Below are 13924 nucleotides of genomic sequence, written 5' to 3'. Positions count from 1 at the left end.
CGTTCTCCAACATGTTTTACGCCATGTGCGCCGAGAAGGAGAAGGTGCAGACCGCGATGAAGCTTGTGTGCATCGGTGTCGAAGAGACGGTCGTCGGCGTTCACGTCGCGGGCCTCGGCGCCGACGAGATGATCCAGGGCTTTGGCGTTGCGGTCAAGATGGGTGCGTACAAGTCGGACTTTGACAATATCGTGGCGATCCACCCGACGGCGTCGGAGGAGCTCGTGACGATGCCTGAGTGGGGCAAGATCAAGGACATTGTGACGCTCACGCATGGCACGGCGCGCAAGCCCCCGACGCTGATCAAGCCGCCGGCCAGCAACTAATCTTCACATACCGTCATGCAACGCTGACTTCTTGTTGTCTTGCTTCTTCCTGTTGCCGCCGTGGATTGTCGACTAAGCTTTGTTGAAGCAAACTAAGAATTTAAAAACGCAATCATGCAACACGACAACACCGTGTGAAGCCGTTCTCGGGTGTTGTGGTATGTAAAGTGGTTTTACCCATGCGTGGAAAGGTTGTCCTTGCTGTGATTATAAGACGAGGCTGGTTTGCCAGCATATGGAGCTCTGTGGACAGCATGGTGTAGATGTTTTCCACCCGAATTCATGGAGAAAAATCGCGAAAATTACACTTTGGCCCGGTCGAAATACTGTGCCCACTATAAAGCCAATGGATAGTGCTAGTACACAAAAGAACACTGGTCCAATGCACTACATTTGTCTGCCCACGCGGCACCCGTGACGGTACGCCTCCCCATGGTGCGTCGACTTCAACTTTAACGCGTCTTGGATCACCCAGCAACTCGACGCGCTGCGGAGTTCTACTTTATCATGCAAAGCCATCCAATGCATCTGCGAAAATGGTGAAGAGACTACATACTCCATGTGCCTTTACATTCGCATGTCATTTGTTGCGCAAGTCGACAAATATGCGGAATAAGATTTCGAAAGCCCGATTCAATGCAGTATCTCTGTGTAGAGGACACTTGGCCGTGCTTTGATAATGTAAAGTCGTCCTAACCATCAGTGAAAAGGTTGCCAATGCTAGGATAGTGCTAGATTTCGTTGCCAGTATGCCACGCCTTCGCGCAGGTTGCTCAGGAATTATGTGTCTGGATTTAATGCAATTAAATCGCATAAAATACACGACGTCTAGGTCGTGCTCTCTGCCCGGTTGGGCACTTTTAAGAGGTGTCGAACTAAAGGCTCACGGTCCGTGCCTGAACTTTGTCAGTCGATTTGGCACTTCATACGCCTCCTCATGGTGCGTCGACTTCAACGTTAACGCGTCTTGGATCACCCAGCAACTCGACGCGCTGCGGAGTTCTACTTTATCATGCAAAGCCATCCAATGCATCGGTGCAAATGGTGAAGAGACCACTTCGTGTGCCTTTACATTCGCATGTCATTTGTTGCGCAAGTCGACGAATACGCGGAGTAAGATTTCGAAAGCTCGATTCAATGCAGTATCACTGTGTAGAGGACACTCGGCCGTGCTTTGATAATGTAAAGTCGTCCTAACCATCAGTGAAAAGGTTGTTAATGCTACGATAGTACCAAGTTTGTTATTTCGCATGCAGCTCCGTTGCTTGGTATGGCGTAGATGTTGCCGACTCGATTTAATGCAATAAAATCGCGCAAAATACCCTTGGGCCTGGTCGTCCACGCCTCCCCGAGAAATTCTGGAGCGGTTCTATCGGTAGAAGATCGGTGGTCCATGCCACCACCTTTGTCGATCTCTTCGGCCTCCCCGTGCAGTGGCATACCTTGGTACATCTTGAATCACCCAGCACGTAGGATACGTTCTTGCATTCTCCCTTGCAAAGTGCGTCCGTGCAATGGACATGGGTCTGCTGTGTGTGCATGGTATGCGTGCTCTCGATGCGGCTGCGAGGCAAGCAATGCCAACCCCGGCTGTCACAAGAATCCGCTTTAGAAAGGACAGACCGTGTGACGAGAGAGACTGCTCTACGGCGCACGCAGGATCGACTAGGCCTTGGCCTTCTTGAGCTGCTGGATGCGCTCTTCGATGCGTGCTTGTTGGGCGGCTTGGACCTCCTGCATGGCCGTGCGCACGCGGGGCGCGGTATCAGCACGAGCTTGCGGCGTCGACGGCGGTGGCGTGCTCGGTTCTTCGTCCTCTTCCTCGTTGTCCTCTTCGTCATTGTCCTCGCTATCGCGCTTGGCCACGGGCGTCGACAACGTCTTGGGCTCGTCGTCCGTCGACGTCTCGTGCTCATCGTCGCTCTCGTCGTCGCTCGCCTCGATAAGGTCGTGCAAGATGTACTTCTTCTTGAGTCGCGTAAAGAGAACCTCTTCATGGTGGCGGTACCGGCGCAGGATGTTGTCGACGTCGTCGAGCTTGTCGGGGTTGTACGTCGTGTAAAACTCGACAAGGCGCTTGCGGTAGAGCTGGCGCTGCGAGAGCGGGAGCGGCGCAAAGTACCCGACCGCGAGCACGAGGCTAAAGGTGATCGTCGCGAGGAGCTGGAAAAAGACCAGCTGCGCCGGCTTGGCCAGCGGCAGCGCCTCGTACGTCTCGCTCTGCATGTGCAGCTGGAGGCAGAACGTCTGGAGACACACGAGCAGCGCCAGCAGCGTGAGGTAGTTGGACCGCGTCCGGGCGACCGCGGACGAGAACGCCACCAAGGTGAGGACGAGGCGCACAAAGAGCGCGCTGTGGGGCGAGGCCGCGACGTCGCCGACGTCCATCGAGGCCATCGAGGCCACGAGAGAGATGCCATGGAGACACGCTTCCGGGCGGAAGTAGGCCGCGCTAAGGAGGCAGAGCGCGCCGAGCTTTCCGAGCATGGTCGAGGCTTGGCGTCGTGATATAAACCGTTGTCTCGGTCTCTCGACTTTTGTCCAATCCCAGCGCACAATTCAGGCTTGGCCAATCCATGACGACAGAAGCGGATCTTTATCTGAATTTTAGCCAATGGCCTTTGGCCTGGCGAACAAGCGGATTGTTGCAGACCCGTGCCATACCACCGAGGTACGTGCATGCAAGGGATATAAGAACACGTGCCTTAATGCATCGCACTGGGGCTTTTGGAAACAGCGTCGGAGTGCACGGGTCGGGCTCGTTGGGTTCTGCATCCCACCAAACAATCCGGCTGTAAAACCCAGCAATAATCTGCTTTTTATATATTTTTGGCCAATCACCGATCGCTACGTGGTTTTAGCCAATCGGAGTGCGGGTTGTGGTTTGACGAGGTCTGCACTCCTCGCTTGTCGCTTCTGTGAGGTAGACGCATGCGGCTCTGGCGACGACGACGATGGTATGTGCATGTAGACTCTACCAGCCCACCATGTCGCAGCGCAATGGCACGGCCCAGATCCCGTTCTTCATTACCGCGGCCATGAAGGTCGAGCTTAAGCAGCTCGGCTACACGGACGACGACATCTACCGCGTACATATACCTCCATGCACCATACCATGGCTCATCGTTGCACATTAGATGCGCGTCGACGATGCGCACAAGTACGTCAAGAACGGTACGCGCAAGGGCGCGGCGCCGGCCAAGAAGCCGTCGCTCGCCAAGCGCTTCCTCGGCGGCGGCAATGCGACCGCGACCACCGACGACGCCGACATGGCGGCCGACATTCCGCCGTTGGCCATCGTGGCAGCGGTCGGGCTTGCATGCTTTATGGTGTACCTGCACCTCTTTTAAACCCGCCTGTCCTACATAGAACCACGCTGTACGTTATCGCTCTTCTTCTTGTATGTACTATCACGTTTTCTTCAATGTCGGCGTCGCAGCAAAGGCTTCGACCTCGGCGAGCACGTCATTGAACGACGCGACGTCACGCGGGTAGACGCGGATCCAGCCCGAGCCCGAGTCGTGCGACATCTTCTCGACGCGGTTCCAGTGCAAGTGGCGCTGGAGCGTGATCGAGATTTCTTGGGCGCCGGCGACGACGCGCCACGACGCAAACCCGGCCTGCGCAATGCATTCGGCGATCGGCTGCGTGAGCACGTCGCTCGTCAACGCGTCGTCCGGCACTTGGAGCACCAAATGCAGATAGACGCCCCATTGGCCGCGCAGCGCATGGACGTAGCCATGCTTGATGCACAGGAGCTAGCATCCATAATGATAGGCAAGGTTGCGAGAGAGATGCCTGGAGCAATAGGATGAGACGCTCGTAGCGCGGGTCTTCTTGCTCGCGCTCCTGGACAGGCCAGCGCAGCTGAAATTCAAGCGTCGCGCCCGAGCCCATGCGGTTAGTGAGCAGCGCGGTCCGTTGCTACCGACGTCGTCCTTCAAACACCATGATTCGATAAGGAAGAGGAACCGACCTGTGGCGACGGGTAAAAGGCTTCCATGCCGACTTCGACCGCGGCCGCCGCTTGCAGCGAGAGAGCAAAGAGCGGGTCTGACTGCTTGGTGCCGAGGCCAATGAGTTTTTCGAGCGACGCAATCATGGGCACGAGCGGCTGGTCGACGCCATCGTCGTCCAACATCCCGAGCCCGACGTCGACGGGGTTGACCTGCGAGAGCACGAGCCGGCGCACGTTGGCCGTTATGATCTAGCACCCGCCATATTGATAGTTTGAATCGTATCGAAAACAACGATACCTGCAGTACTGCGAGGCCCATCGTGATAGGAGTGAATGGCTGCTCCGGCGCATTCTTCGACGGCGACGCTGCGAGATGGCGCTGGAACGTCGCGCTCGCCTCGGCGAGTTGCTCGTACAGCGAGCGCCGCGTGGGATTGTCGGGCGAGAGCCATGGCGCCAATATGGTCTGCAGCAGGTCGTGGCACACGTCAAACAACTCGGGACACACTTGGATCGAGAACGGATCTTCGAGTCGACTGAGCTCTTCCTCGCGTCGGCCGACAAATACTTCGGGTTTTTGCATGCGTTGCATTTGCCACACGCTGAGCTCGCTCAGAATGCTGAGGAGGACCATCGAGAGCTACACACGCATCATGTCTTCTCTCCATGCCGGTGCATCGTACCTCGGTGCGCGTCCGAATCGATTTGAGGAATGAGTGCTAGCGCAAAGAAGGGGTTGTCTTCATTTCGCAGAGATGTAGGATGGAGAAAGTACTACCTGGCACAAGAGCAAGACGAGGACAGGGTACTGCTGCAAGGACGGCTCCGAGTCACTCTACGTCACATGTCAACTTGTGCACAACCAACCTCGATATCGGTACCAGCGCCTCGTGGTCTCTTGAGAGCGGACCCGCCACCTCGGGTGGTCGCACCGATGCACCGGACAATGATGCGGCCAAAAGGTCTGCCTCGGGCGACGACTGGACTCGAAAGCTGCTGGCTTGGAGCGGCGAGTAGACTTCGAGGCCCGGTATGTTTTGAAGGATCTGGATCGTCCGTCGCGTCACTTCGTCCTGGAGGGTCATGGACATTTGCTGAATGATGCGTTTCTCGAGACGCGCGTGGTCAGCCGACGAGTTGGAGCGCAGCATGGTTTTCTGGATCGACTGCGACAGCTGCGACACAAAGCCAATGGTTTCGTCCAGATCGAGCTCCGTCTCGGCCGCGAGAAGCATGCTTTTGACCACATGCAAGAGGCCGCAGAGAGACCCAGACATGAGCGCGACCTTTTGGAGCAGCTGCAGGGCCAAGACGCGAATGGACGGGATCGTCGACGTCGTCGCCGCCGATATCCACGCCATGAGGTCCTGAAGGAGCTGGTTCGGCGGTGTATAGAGCACCTCGAACTTGGTATCGTACACGCGCAGGCTCTCGAGGCCAAAAACACGGTGGCTTCTACAGAAAAGTGTCTTTTGAGATGGAGCTTGAGATGGACTCGACTTACCAGCTATGTTGTCGAGAACGAGCTTGACATGCGACGCATTCTCAAGGGCCTACGAGACAGTGATGGCCACAAGCAGCAACAAGACAGGCCTACCGACGCCAACGTCACGCGGTGCTGCAGCATCGGCTTGGCGACACTCGCGATCGCTTCGTATGTACGTCCCTTGTCCGTCGATGCGTACAACGTGTACGCACTGCACACGTAGCGCTGGGCGTGCCACTGCAGCGAGATGGCCGAGACCGAAATGGGCGGCTCAAAAACGAGCTCAATGGAGGCGGACTGCCCCGGGGCACACTCGACCTTCCAGTACGTCGTGCCATGCTCGACGACACTAGAAGGGGTAGGTAAACCCAATGCCATCCAACACAGATGGGCACTACGAGGCGGCGCCGTGCGCGTCATCGACTTGGGCCGTGCACACTGCGCGCTGGGGCAGCATCTCGGTTCTTGGCACGTCCGACGGCGGCGACCAGTCGTGAAAGATGGACATGGCGTCCGACTTGGCAAAGATGAGACCAATCTAATAGGCCAAGCTTTGAACATTGCCGCGGGACAAGGCGGTGTCGTACCTGCTTGAGCGGCTCCAAGGCTGCGGGCGAGTTGCTGTCGAACGTCTTGAGGATCGTCGTCAAGATGCGCAAGTAGATCTATGCATATAGGTCTGTCTTATGCGATGAACGATAGGCGACGACGTGCGTACCTGATGCAGCTGGTTGGTGTCTTGGGGCGGCGCCAGTTGCCGCTTCCGATACGTGGGTCCTGCGCAAATGCGCGTCGGGAGCGGGCACATGTCGATGCGCTCGAGCACAAACTTGAGCTCGCTCTTGGGTAGGCGCACGGCCATCTACCGACATCGTCCGCATGGAGGAGGTACGCAGTAGGACCGACCGTGTGCAGAGGCATGCCCTGCCGCGGGCAGCCCGCGATATGGGGCATGCTCAGCTGAAAGTTGGAGACCTTGAGCACGCGCTGTGTCGATGTGACGATCGGTGCAGCGGGGTTCGCGTCGTGAGCACCTCGCGCGAGCTCGGAAAGACGACGCTCGCACAGCCGCGCTCTTCGCACTGCAGCACGGCATGGTCAATCTCCTCGACGCGGGATGGGAAAAAGCTATGCACCAGTATGCATCATCATCATCATCATGGCACGAGACAATGTACCGGAAGGCTTGGGCGATCTCGTTCCCGCTCGAGTTCCACATGCCAATGCTGGTCTTGCCTTTGCAGCGGCGGCAGCCTTCGCGGAACGGGCGCTGGTTGTGTGTCGCCGCCGAGCACTTGGGGCACTTGGCGTGGAGCTCGCCGCCCTCGTGCACAGGCTCCGTGTACAGAAGGCCATGGACGTCGCAGCCGGGAAACTCGAGGTACAAGCACTCCTTGCACACGATGGCGGCAAAGGTCCGGAGCTCGGGGCGGTCGGCGGGCGCTGGGGCGGTGGCGGCGGTCATGGCGGGGTGGAGGAGCGGGTCGGGCGCGGAGGTTCTCCAGGCGCCAAAGAGAGACCGGGACGAGAGTGTGATGGACGACGTCGGTCGGGATTGTGGGGCCGGCTTCTCCCGATCTTATAATCGTAACGGCGCCGACCCAAATTGGTCGGGTCTGGAGTAAAACGCATGACGTTAAAGTTTAAACGCGCCGAGTGGATTTCGGCGTTTTTGATTTTGAACTATGACGGCTGAAGCCCATGTCTTCGACTCGTATTATAACACGCGCTAGCCTTGTGCTACGTACTAGGGGCTGCTGATGTCGTCGCGAGGGCATGTTGCTAGACAGCTGCCCCTTCTCCTGGAACCTGGTCTGGCTACCGAAGAGTCGCCTGGTCGGGCCAGTGCAAGTACCTTGGTAGCTGTGTGTATAGCACACCAGGGAATTTGTTATTTCCTTTATAGCACCCAACGATATGACCACGGCCGCTTGAAGAGCTCACTCGGAAGATGAAAGGGTCCCATCATGACCAGCACCCCTTGGCAACCTTTGGACGGAATAAAAACGTCGTTTAACCGAAACATGTTTAAACTACTCGTGTACGGATATAGTCATATATATCCGGATACATTCCGTTCGAAAGCGCGATGATCGCGGTGGACCCGCGCCGGCGAGCGATGAGCGCGAGCTTCCAGGGCATGGGCGTGACCCGGTGGGAGGTCCATGGGGTCGTGGAAGCCTTCATCTCCATGTACAGCAGCCCTATGCAAGCCATGGGCTCCAAGCATGGTCCGCTGTCCGAGCTGCAAGCAGGCCTCCGGTCGGCGACGTTCGTGCAGCACCTCAAAGCGCTGCCGCCATCGACCTTCCAGTCGCTTGTGGACGTTGTCGCACGGATGGCCATCAACATGGAGGCGAGTCGGCTCGAAGATGACATGCTAGCGATTCTCTGCGAGGTTACCAAGGGCGCGCTTGTCGGGTACCCGACGCCACCGCTCGCCAAGCTCCTTCAAGCGCTCATCCACACGCTTATCCGCGATATTCTGCATGACGCCGATATCGAGTCGGAAGAGCAAGACTCGAGCTTCTTGCTGCATCTGCAGACGCTTGCGGGCTGTCTGCACGGCAACGTCGGCGTCCGGCTCTTTGTCGCTGAGCTCCCCGAGCGGAAGGAGCTGGTCCGGACGCTTGCTGTCATGCTCAACCGCACGGACGATGCGAGCGTCCTCATCTACAGCATGTCAATCTTGGCGCGTCTCGTGCTGAGCGAACCAGTCGGGCAAAAGCTCTTCCAGACCAAGAACATTGAGAAGGCGCTGGCGCTCATTAGCCCGATCGTGTCCGACAAGGACAACACCGTGCTTCTCTTGAGCTATGACAACTCGTCGACCAAAGAAAGGTACTACCTGTTTTCCTCGCTATGTGCAAACGACCTAGTCTCATGCTAGTGTATCGCTGCAAATGGCGTGCGTGGACCTCCTCGCGGACCTCGCGACGCAGCCCTGGATCCTTGCAGCCTTGGAGGCCTCGGAAGAGCTTCACGAACTCACGCAAAGCTTGCTGACGGATCGTTTCCACATGCAAGAGAGTAGCGTCCTGCACCTTCAAGTGACCTTGTACTATCTCTCGACGCTCGTGAGCTTGAGCCACCGCTTTCGGCGTGACCTTGTCCAGCGCTTCCCCAGCCTCTCGCAGACGCTGCCTGTCGTGCTGCACCCCGTCCAGTCGATCGCAATCGCGGCCGCTCAGTTCTTTGTCGCGTTTCTTGGCGAGGACAAGGCCGTCGTCGACGCGCTCATCGATACGTGCCCCGAGGTCCGTGGTTTGACCCCGTTGTAGCATAGTACATTCATAGCATGCGCAGGGCGAACCGTCGACGCTGCAGCCGACGCTGGTTGAGCTCTTTCGCTTTGTGCACACGACGATCGCTACGCTCGTGCGCGACGCCGGCGACGTCGACACGGACTTTTTCTTGGATCGCATCACGTCACCCGACTATGACCACGCCGTGCACGCTTGCCACGTCCTCACGCGCCTCTCGCAGGACAAGCGGGTGTGGGCCATGAGCGTTGCGCTCGTCAACATGACGCAGGTAATATCTCTACCGAGGTCGCTTGTACCGATGTGTATGATCTGGGTGGTCGTAGCTGACGTCGCTGGCGCAGCGCGAGGCGCACTACATGCAGTCGCTCTCGTCGGAGCGATGCCTCGAGTTTACGCCGCGCTTTTCGTTGGCCTTTCTCGTACGTTGTAGCATCCATCCTGGCGGCTTCGACAGACTGGCATGTAGACGCTGATTGGCACGCTCCTCTTGCACGACGACTTGCCGGACGAGAGCCACGCGACGTTGCGCGAGTTCAACCACGTGCTCCAGATCCCCGATGTCGCGGCCATGATCAGCCGCGGCCTCTGCCAATGCGACAGCAAGCACTGGACGTACGATGTGCTGCACTTTCTCCGCAAGTTTCTGTCGCAGTCCAAGACCAAGGCGTTCCACGAGCGCATTAGCCTCATGACGCTTGCCGACGGTCTCTACACGTACAGCCAAGTACGATGCATGTCAATGGATATCGTCTGAACATGTGTCGTGCTAGCGCATGCACGATGTCGTCGCGACCGCACGCACCGCGGTTGCGACCTCGGACGCGGCCATGCTGGGCGTGACCAAGCAGCTGGACTTGGCCAAAGCCGAGCATGACGTGGCCAAGCGCGCGTGGGCCGACCAAATCGCGCAAGACGACGAGCGCCAGCAACGTCGAGAAGCCGAAATGCACGCGCAGCTCGCCGCCAAGGACGCTGCATACAACGCGCTTCAGAAAAAGTACGAAGCGCATGTCGCGCATCTGCAAAAGCAGCTCGACGTGGCGGCGCACGAGCTCGATACCAAGGTACACACTTCGATGTAGTACTCTCTTCCGACACCGCATTACACGGCATGGTAGAACCAAGCGCTGGAGAAGAAACAGCGCGCCCTTCATGACAACCGACTGCAGCGCTGCAGCCTCGAGGAAGTCTGTCTCTTTTTGAAAAAGCTGGAGGTGGACACGATGATGAATGTGGCTAGGAAAACAACGAGCTCAAGCGCAAGCTCCACGTGCTGGAGATGCGCATTGACGAAGTCGCCGAGGCCCACGCCCGCACACGCCACGATATGATGGAAAAGTATACCGTCCTAGCTTCCGTGCACCGCGCGACGTCTCTCGTAGAGAACAAGCCCGGCGCGACGCGCAGATCGAATTTGAAAGCATCTCGGAAGCGTACGCGGCGCAGAGCGTCGAACACCTCGCGCTCCAGGAAGAGTTGGCGGTTGACACTTTGCTACAAGTCGATTGGATGCCACCGGTTGCGTAGGCTCTGCAGGTGGCGCGCCGCGAGCGGGACGCCAAGTTTACCGAGACGTACAAGCAACTCGTGCTCCTCGCCAAAGCCCACACGATGCAGAGCGAAGAGTTTAGCAAGACAATGACAGTACGACACACTTTTGCATCGATCGTCAATGTCGAGGCGATGGACAATGCGTAGGAGCGAGACCAGCTCGAGGTCGAGCTCAGCTCGGCGCAAGAGTCGTTTGCGTCCTTGAGCAGCCGCTTCGAGTAGGACCGCGTCGGCGGTGATGATGATGATGATGCGGGACTATGTAGGAGCCAACAGTTGCAGCTGCAGACGTATGTCAAGGAGAAAGCGGCGCTCGATGGCACGATTGCGCGCTACCAGCAGCATCTGCAGGACGAACAAGACGCGGTGCATGCACTTCGTCGCGAGCGGGATGACGCCCAGCGGCAGCTCCAAGGCCTGCACGTACGTCATCTCTATGGAGCGATGTAGTACGTGGCATTAGGCAAAATTCCTCGCCAAGGAGAGAGAGGTCGCCGACGCCTGTCTCCAACTGCAGGCCAAAGACGCCACGATTCGGGATCGGAACGACGACGTCAAGCGACTGGTGCGTCTCCTTGGTTGTGGATATGCGCATCGATCCATATATATCAACGCTAGAAACACGAGCTGCAGCAACACGCCGAGCTCCAAGCCATGATCCACAAGCTGAGCTCGCACAACGGCGAGAGCTCGATGAACACGACGCTCTCGCAGCGGCCTGCGCCGCCACCCACCGCATACGTGCCCGACTCGCAGTACAGCCAGTAGTAGAAGTACTGCGTTCGTCGCTGCTTGGACCCACTATTTAATACACCGCACATCGTCTCTTGATTCTCCTCGACGCCAGCATCACCCTACGAGCATCCGCATCCTCGGAGATGCGCGGATCGGAAGCATCCAAAGAAATTTATGCAACTTCAACGTGGCAACCTTCACTCGGCTCGCTGCTACGTAGCCGCGCTGGACGGCGCTCTAGTCGATCTGGACAGGCCAAGGCGCTCTCGTCGATGGCTATCGACTTCAATTAGTCGAATGGAGCGACTGGCGGGCGCCCTCTCCCAGCGCTGCTCTCTGCTTGGATTCGGCGTTGTGACTGGCCAATCGGCTGGCGGCCAGTCATTTTTGAGAGCTCATTTCCAAATTTGCCGAAAATGAGCAACTTGATCGCCAAGCAAGTCGAGTTCTACTTCTCGGACAGCAACTTCCGCCGGGACAGGTTCCTCCAGGCCGAGACCGCCAAGCACCCGGAGCGCTTCATCCCGTTCAGCGTCCTCTTCACCTTCAAGAAGCTCCAGGCGCTGACGACGGACCCGGCCGAGCTCGCGTCGGCCATCGAGACCTCCAAGGTCGTCGAGCTCAACGCCGAGCGCAACGCGCTTCGCCGCGTCGTCGCCGAGCTCCCGGTCGACACGTCGGCCGAGCGCACGATCGTCTTTGTCGGCCTTGGCACGCTCCCGCCGACGCACGAAGAGATTGCGGCGGCCTTTCCCGCGGACGTTGTCACGTTCTCGCGCGTCTGCAAGATGGCCGGTCGCTTCTTTGGCTGCGTGCACGTCGAGTTCAAGGACGACGAGACGACGAACGCGATCCTCTCGGGCCCGGCCATCGTCATCAAGGGCCTCGCGACGCAGAAGATGCGCCTCGCCGAGTTCCTCAAGCTCCCCATGGACGACCGCCGTGACTTTGAGAAGGGCATCCAGGTCATGATCCGGTCTACCAACGTCCCGGACGACGTCTCGTTCCACGAACTCATGGCCGCGATCGAGGGTCTCTGGGCCGACGACCGCCATAAGAAGCCGCTCGTGAGCCTTCTCGAAGCCAAGAACGAGCTCCAGCTCCTCTACTCGCAGCCGGCGTACGCGACGGAAGCTGTCGAGTACCTTGCCGCGCACCCCGTCGTTCTCAAGGACGTGACGCTTGTGTTCGAGCACGTGACGGACGCTGAAGCCGTCGCCGCTCGCACCCGCAAGGAGTCCAAGAAGCGCTCGCGCGACGAGTCGGACGGGCCGCGCCAGTACGTGTGCATCTCCAACATTGGCAAGGGCGTCAAGTTTGGCGACATCAAGGACATGCTCATCGCGGCCGTTGGTGAGGGCAACCGCCCGCCGTACGTCGAGTACGCCAACGGCTCGACGATCGCCAAGATCAACTTTACCGACATGACGTCGAGCCACCGCATCCTCGCGCAGCTCCAGGCGCTCGAGAACCCTTTGCTCGGCGGCAAGACGCCAGTCTTTGCGCTTGTCAACGTTGGCGAAGAGCCGCCGGTCGAGGTCGACTACGAAAAGGGCCTCATCGTCAAGCTTACTGGCGTGCCCTCGACGGTCTCGCGCGATGTGATCAAGGCCACCCTCAACGATCAGATGGACGCGGCGGGTGTCGTCGCCTACATTCAGTTCCAGCTCGGCCAGACCGAGGCGCTTCTCCGCGTGGATACGCCGGTCGCGGCCGCCAAGGTCGTGTCGCTCGTGAGCCACGGCGTGGTCGTCGGTGACAAGGAAGAGAAGCTCGGCGGCGCCGTCATCCTCGAAGGCGATGAGGAGCACGCGTTCTGGCTCGAGGCCGAGACGGCGCGCCGCGCGCGCCTCTCCCAGTCGGATAGCAACAAGTTCCAGCGCTCGGACGGCGGCCGTGGCGGCCGTGGTGGTCGTGGCCGTGGCCGCGGTCGTGGCGGCCGTCGCTAAGCACGTGCGACACGATAGTTTTGATAACGCCATTATAACACCTTATGTAATCCACGTCGGCGTGTTAGCCCAGCGCGACCGGTGGCCGGACGAGATACATGTCAGAGGGATGGCCCGCGCGCACTCGGTCGGCCACGAGCGACCGATGAAAGCGACGTGGTGCGGAGGAGTGATGGCGCTGATGGCACGGGTTCCAGCGCGCCCACCAGGACACGCTCGTCGGTGGGAAGCTCACGCTGCTGCTCGCCGTGCGTCGCATGGAGGAGGACCGTGTTGCCTTCATCGGATCTTGAAAACTGAGCGCGCGGTGCACGGCTGAGTGATGAACGTAGTATCGTCAGCAAAGCCGTCGACCAATCGGCATCGCGAGTGGCCTCGTGTCATTTTCCGTGGCGGTCCGAGGAGAAGATCGATGCGAACAAAGCTATGCGAAGAGGGTGGTAGTAGCCACTAGCTCGTTCGAGGCCGCGAACGGAGACGGCCCTTGGTTCCTTCTTCCCGCAGCTGAGCCCATGAGCCGGAATGGCGACAGCTCGAAGAAGCGAGCGTGATGGAGAGAGAGTGCAATCACGGCATTGCCGAACCGAAGAACGAGGTACAGTAGAGACCATCTCTGATCATGGACTGTCTGGGTCCGACAAGAGAGAGAGCGC

General features: G+C 58.6%; 6 protein-coding genes across 6 annotated transcripts in view; 4 read left to right on the top strand and 2 right to left on the bottom strand.

The window, feature by feature from the left end:
• The window catches only part of SPRG_19943 (hypothetical protein), a gene marked incomplete at both ends in the record, with an annotated part of 1743 nt that extends 1417 nt beyond the window's left edge, over positions 1 to 326 (top strand). The window contains one exon of the mRNA XM_012344390.1: positions 36 to 326. Within this exon, the coding sequence (XP_012199780.1) occupies positions 36 to 326 (291 nt within the window). The remainder of the gene's footprint in view (positions 1 to 35) is intronic.
• Positions 327 to 1869: 1543 nt separating this feature from the next.
• On the bottom strand, positions 1870 to 2861 carry SPRG_05607 (hypothetical protein). The gene has a single exon (XM_012344324.1). The coding sequence runs from the start codon at positions 2811 to 2813 to the stop codon at positions 1992 to 1994; it is 822 nt and encodes a 273-aa protein (XP_012199714.1). The 5' UTR covers positions 2814 to 2861; the 3' UTR covers positions 1870 to 1991.
• A 353-nt stretch (positions 2862 to 3214) lies between these two features.
• Positions 3215 to 3710, top strand: SPRG_05606 (hypothetical protein). Its single transcript, XM_012344323.1, has 3 exons — positions 3215 to 3249; positions 3298 to 3415; positions 3464 to 3710. Exons 2-3 carry the CDS (start codon positions 3314 to 3316, stop codon positions 3674 to 3676), a joined length of 315 nt encoding a protein of 104 aa, XP_012199713.1. The 5' UTR covers positions 3215 to 3249; positions 3298 to 3313; the 3' UTR covers positions 3677 to 3710.
• SPRG_05605 (hypothetical protein) lies at positions 3702 to 7366 on the bottom strand. Its single transcript, XM_012344322.1, has 15 exons — positions 6949 to 7366; positions 6805 to 6898; positions 6677 to 6757; positions 6489 to 6632; positions 6358 to 6435; positions 6169 to 6308; positions 5882 to 6119; positions 5785 to 5837; positions 5166 to 5739; positions 5063 to 5119; positions 4968 to 5003; positions 4583 to 4924; positions 4303 to 4533; positions 4125 to 4250; positions 3702 to 4084 (listed from the first exon to the last, which is right to left on the bottom strand). The coding sequence occupies exons 1-15, from the start codon at positions 7233 to 7235 to the stop codon at positions 3737 to 3739; spliced, it is 2829 nt and encodes a 942-aa protein (XP_012199712.1). The 5' UTR covers positions 7236 to 7366; the 3' UTR covers positions 3702 to 3736.
• A 523-nt stretch (positions 7367 to 7889) lies between these two features.
• Positions 7890 to 11427, top strand: SPRG_05604 (hypothetical protein; the record flags this gene model as incomplete). The annotated part of the gene is made up of 14 exons (XM_012344321.1): positions 7890 to 8611; positions 8661 to 9027; positions 9077 to 9304; positions 9360 to 9455; positions 9503 to 9760; positions 9807 to 10100; positions 10155 to 10223; positions 10277 to 10374; positions 10419 to 10518; positions 10564 to 10680; positions 10735 to 10805; positions 10854 to 11010; positions 11051 to 11152; positions 11206 to 11427. The coding sequence occupies 14 exons, from the start codon at positions 7890 to 7892 to the stop codon at positions 11353 to 11355; spliced, it is 2829 nt and encodes a 942-aa protein (XP_012199711.1). The 3' UTR covers positions 11356 to 11427.
• Positions 11428 to 11716: 289 nt separating this feature from the next.
• SPRG_05603 (hypothetical protein) lies at positions 11717 to 13325 on the top strand. Its single transcript, XM_012344320.1, has one exon. The coding sequence runs from the start codon at positions 11739 to 11741 to the stop codon at positions 13269 to 13271; it is 1533 nt and encodes a 510-aa protein (XP_012199710.1). The 5' UTR covers positions 11717 to 11738; the 3' UTR covers positions 13272 to 13325.
• Positions 13326 to 13924: the final 599 nt, after the last annotated feature.

The sequence above is a fragment of the Saprolegnia parasitica genome (assembly GCF_000151545.1).
Source record: "Saprolegnia parasitica CBS 223.65 unplaced genomic scaffold supercont2.17, whole genome shotgun sequence".
NCBI lineage: Eukaryota > Oomycota > Saprolegniomycetes > Saprolegniales > Saprolegniaceae > Saprolegnia > Saprolegnia parasitica.
The sequence above is the reverse complement of the archived record's forward strand: the minus strand, read 5'-3'. Positions and strand labels throughout refer to the sequence as shown.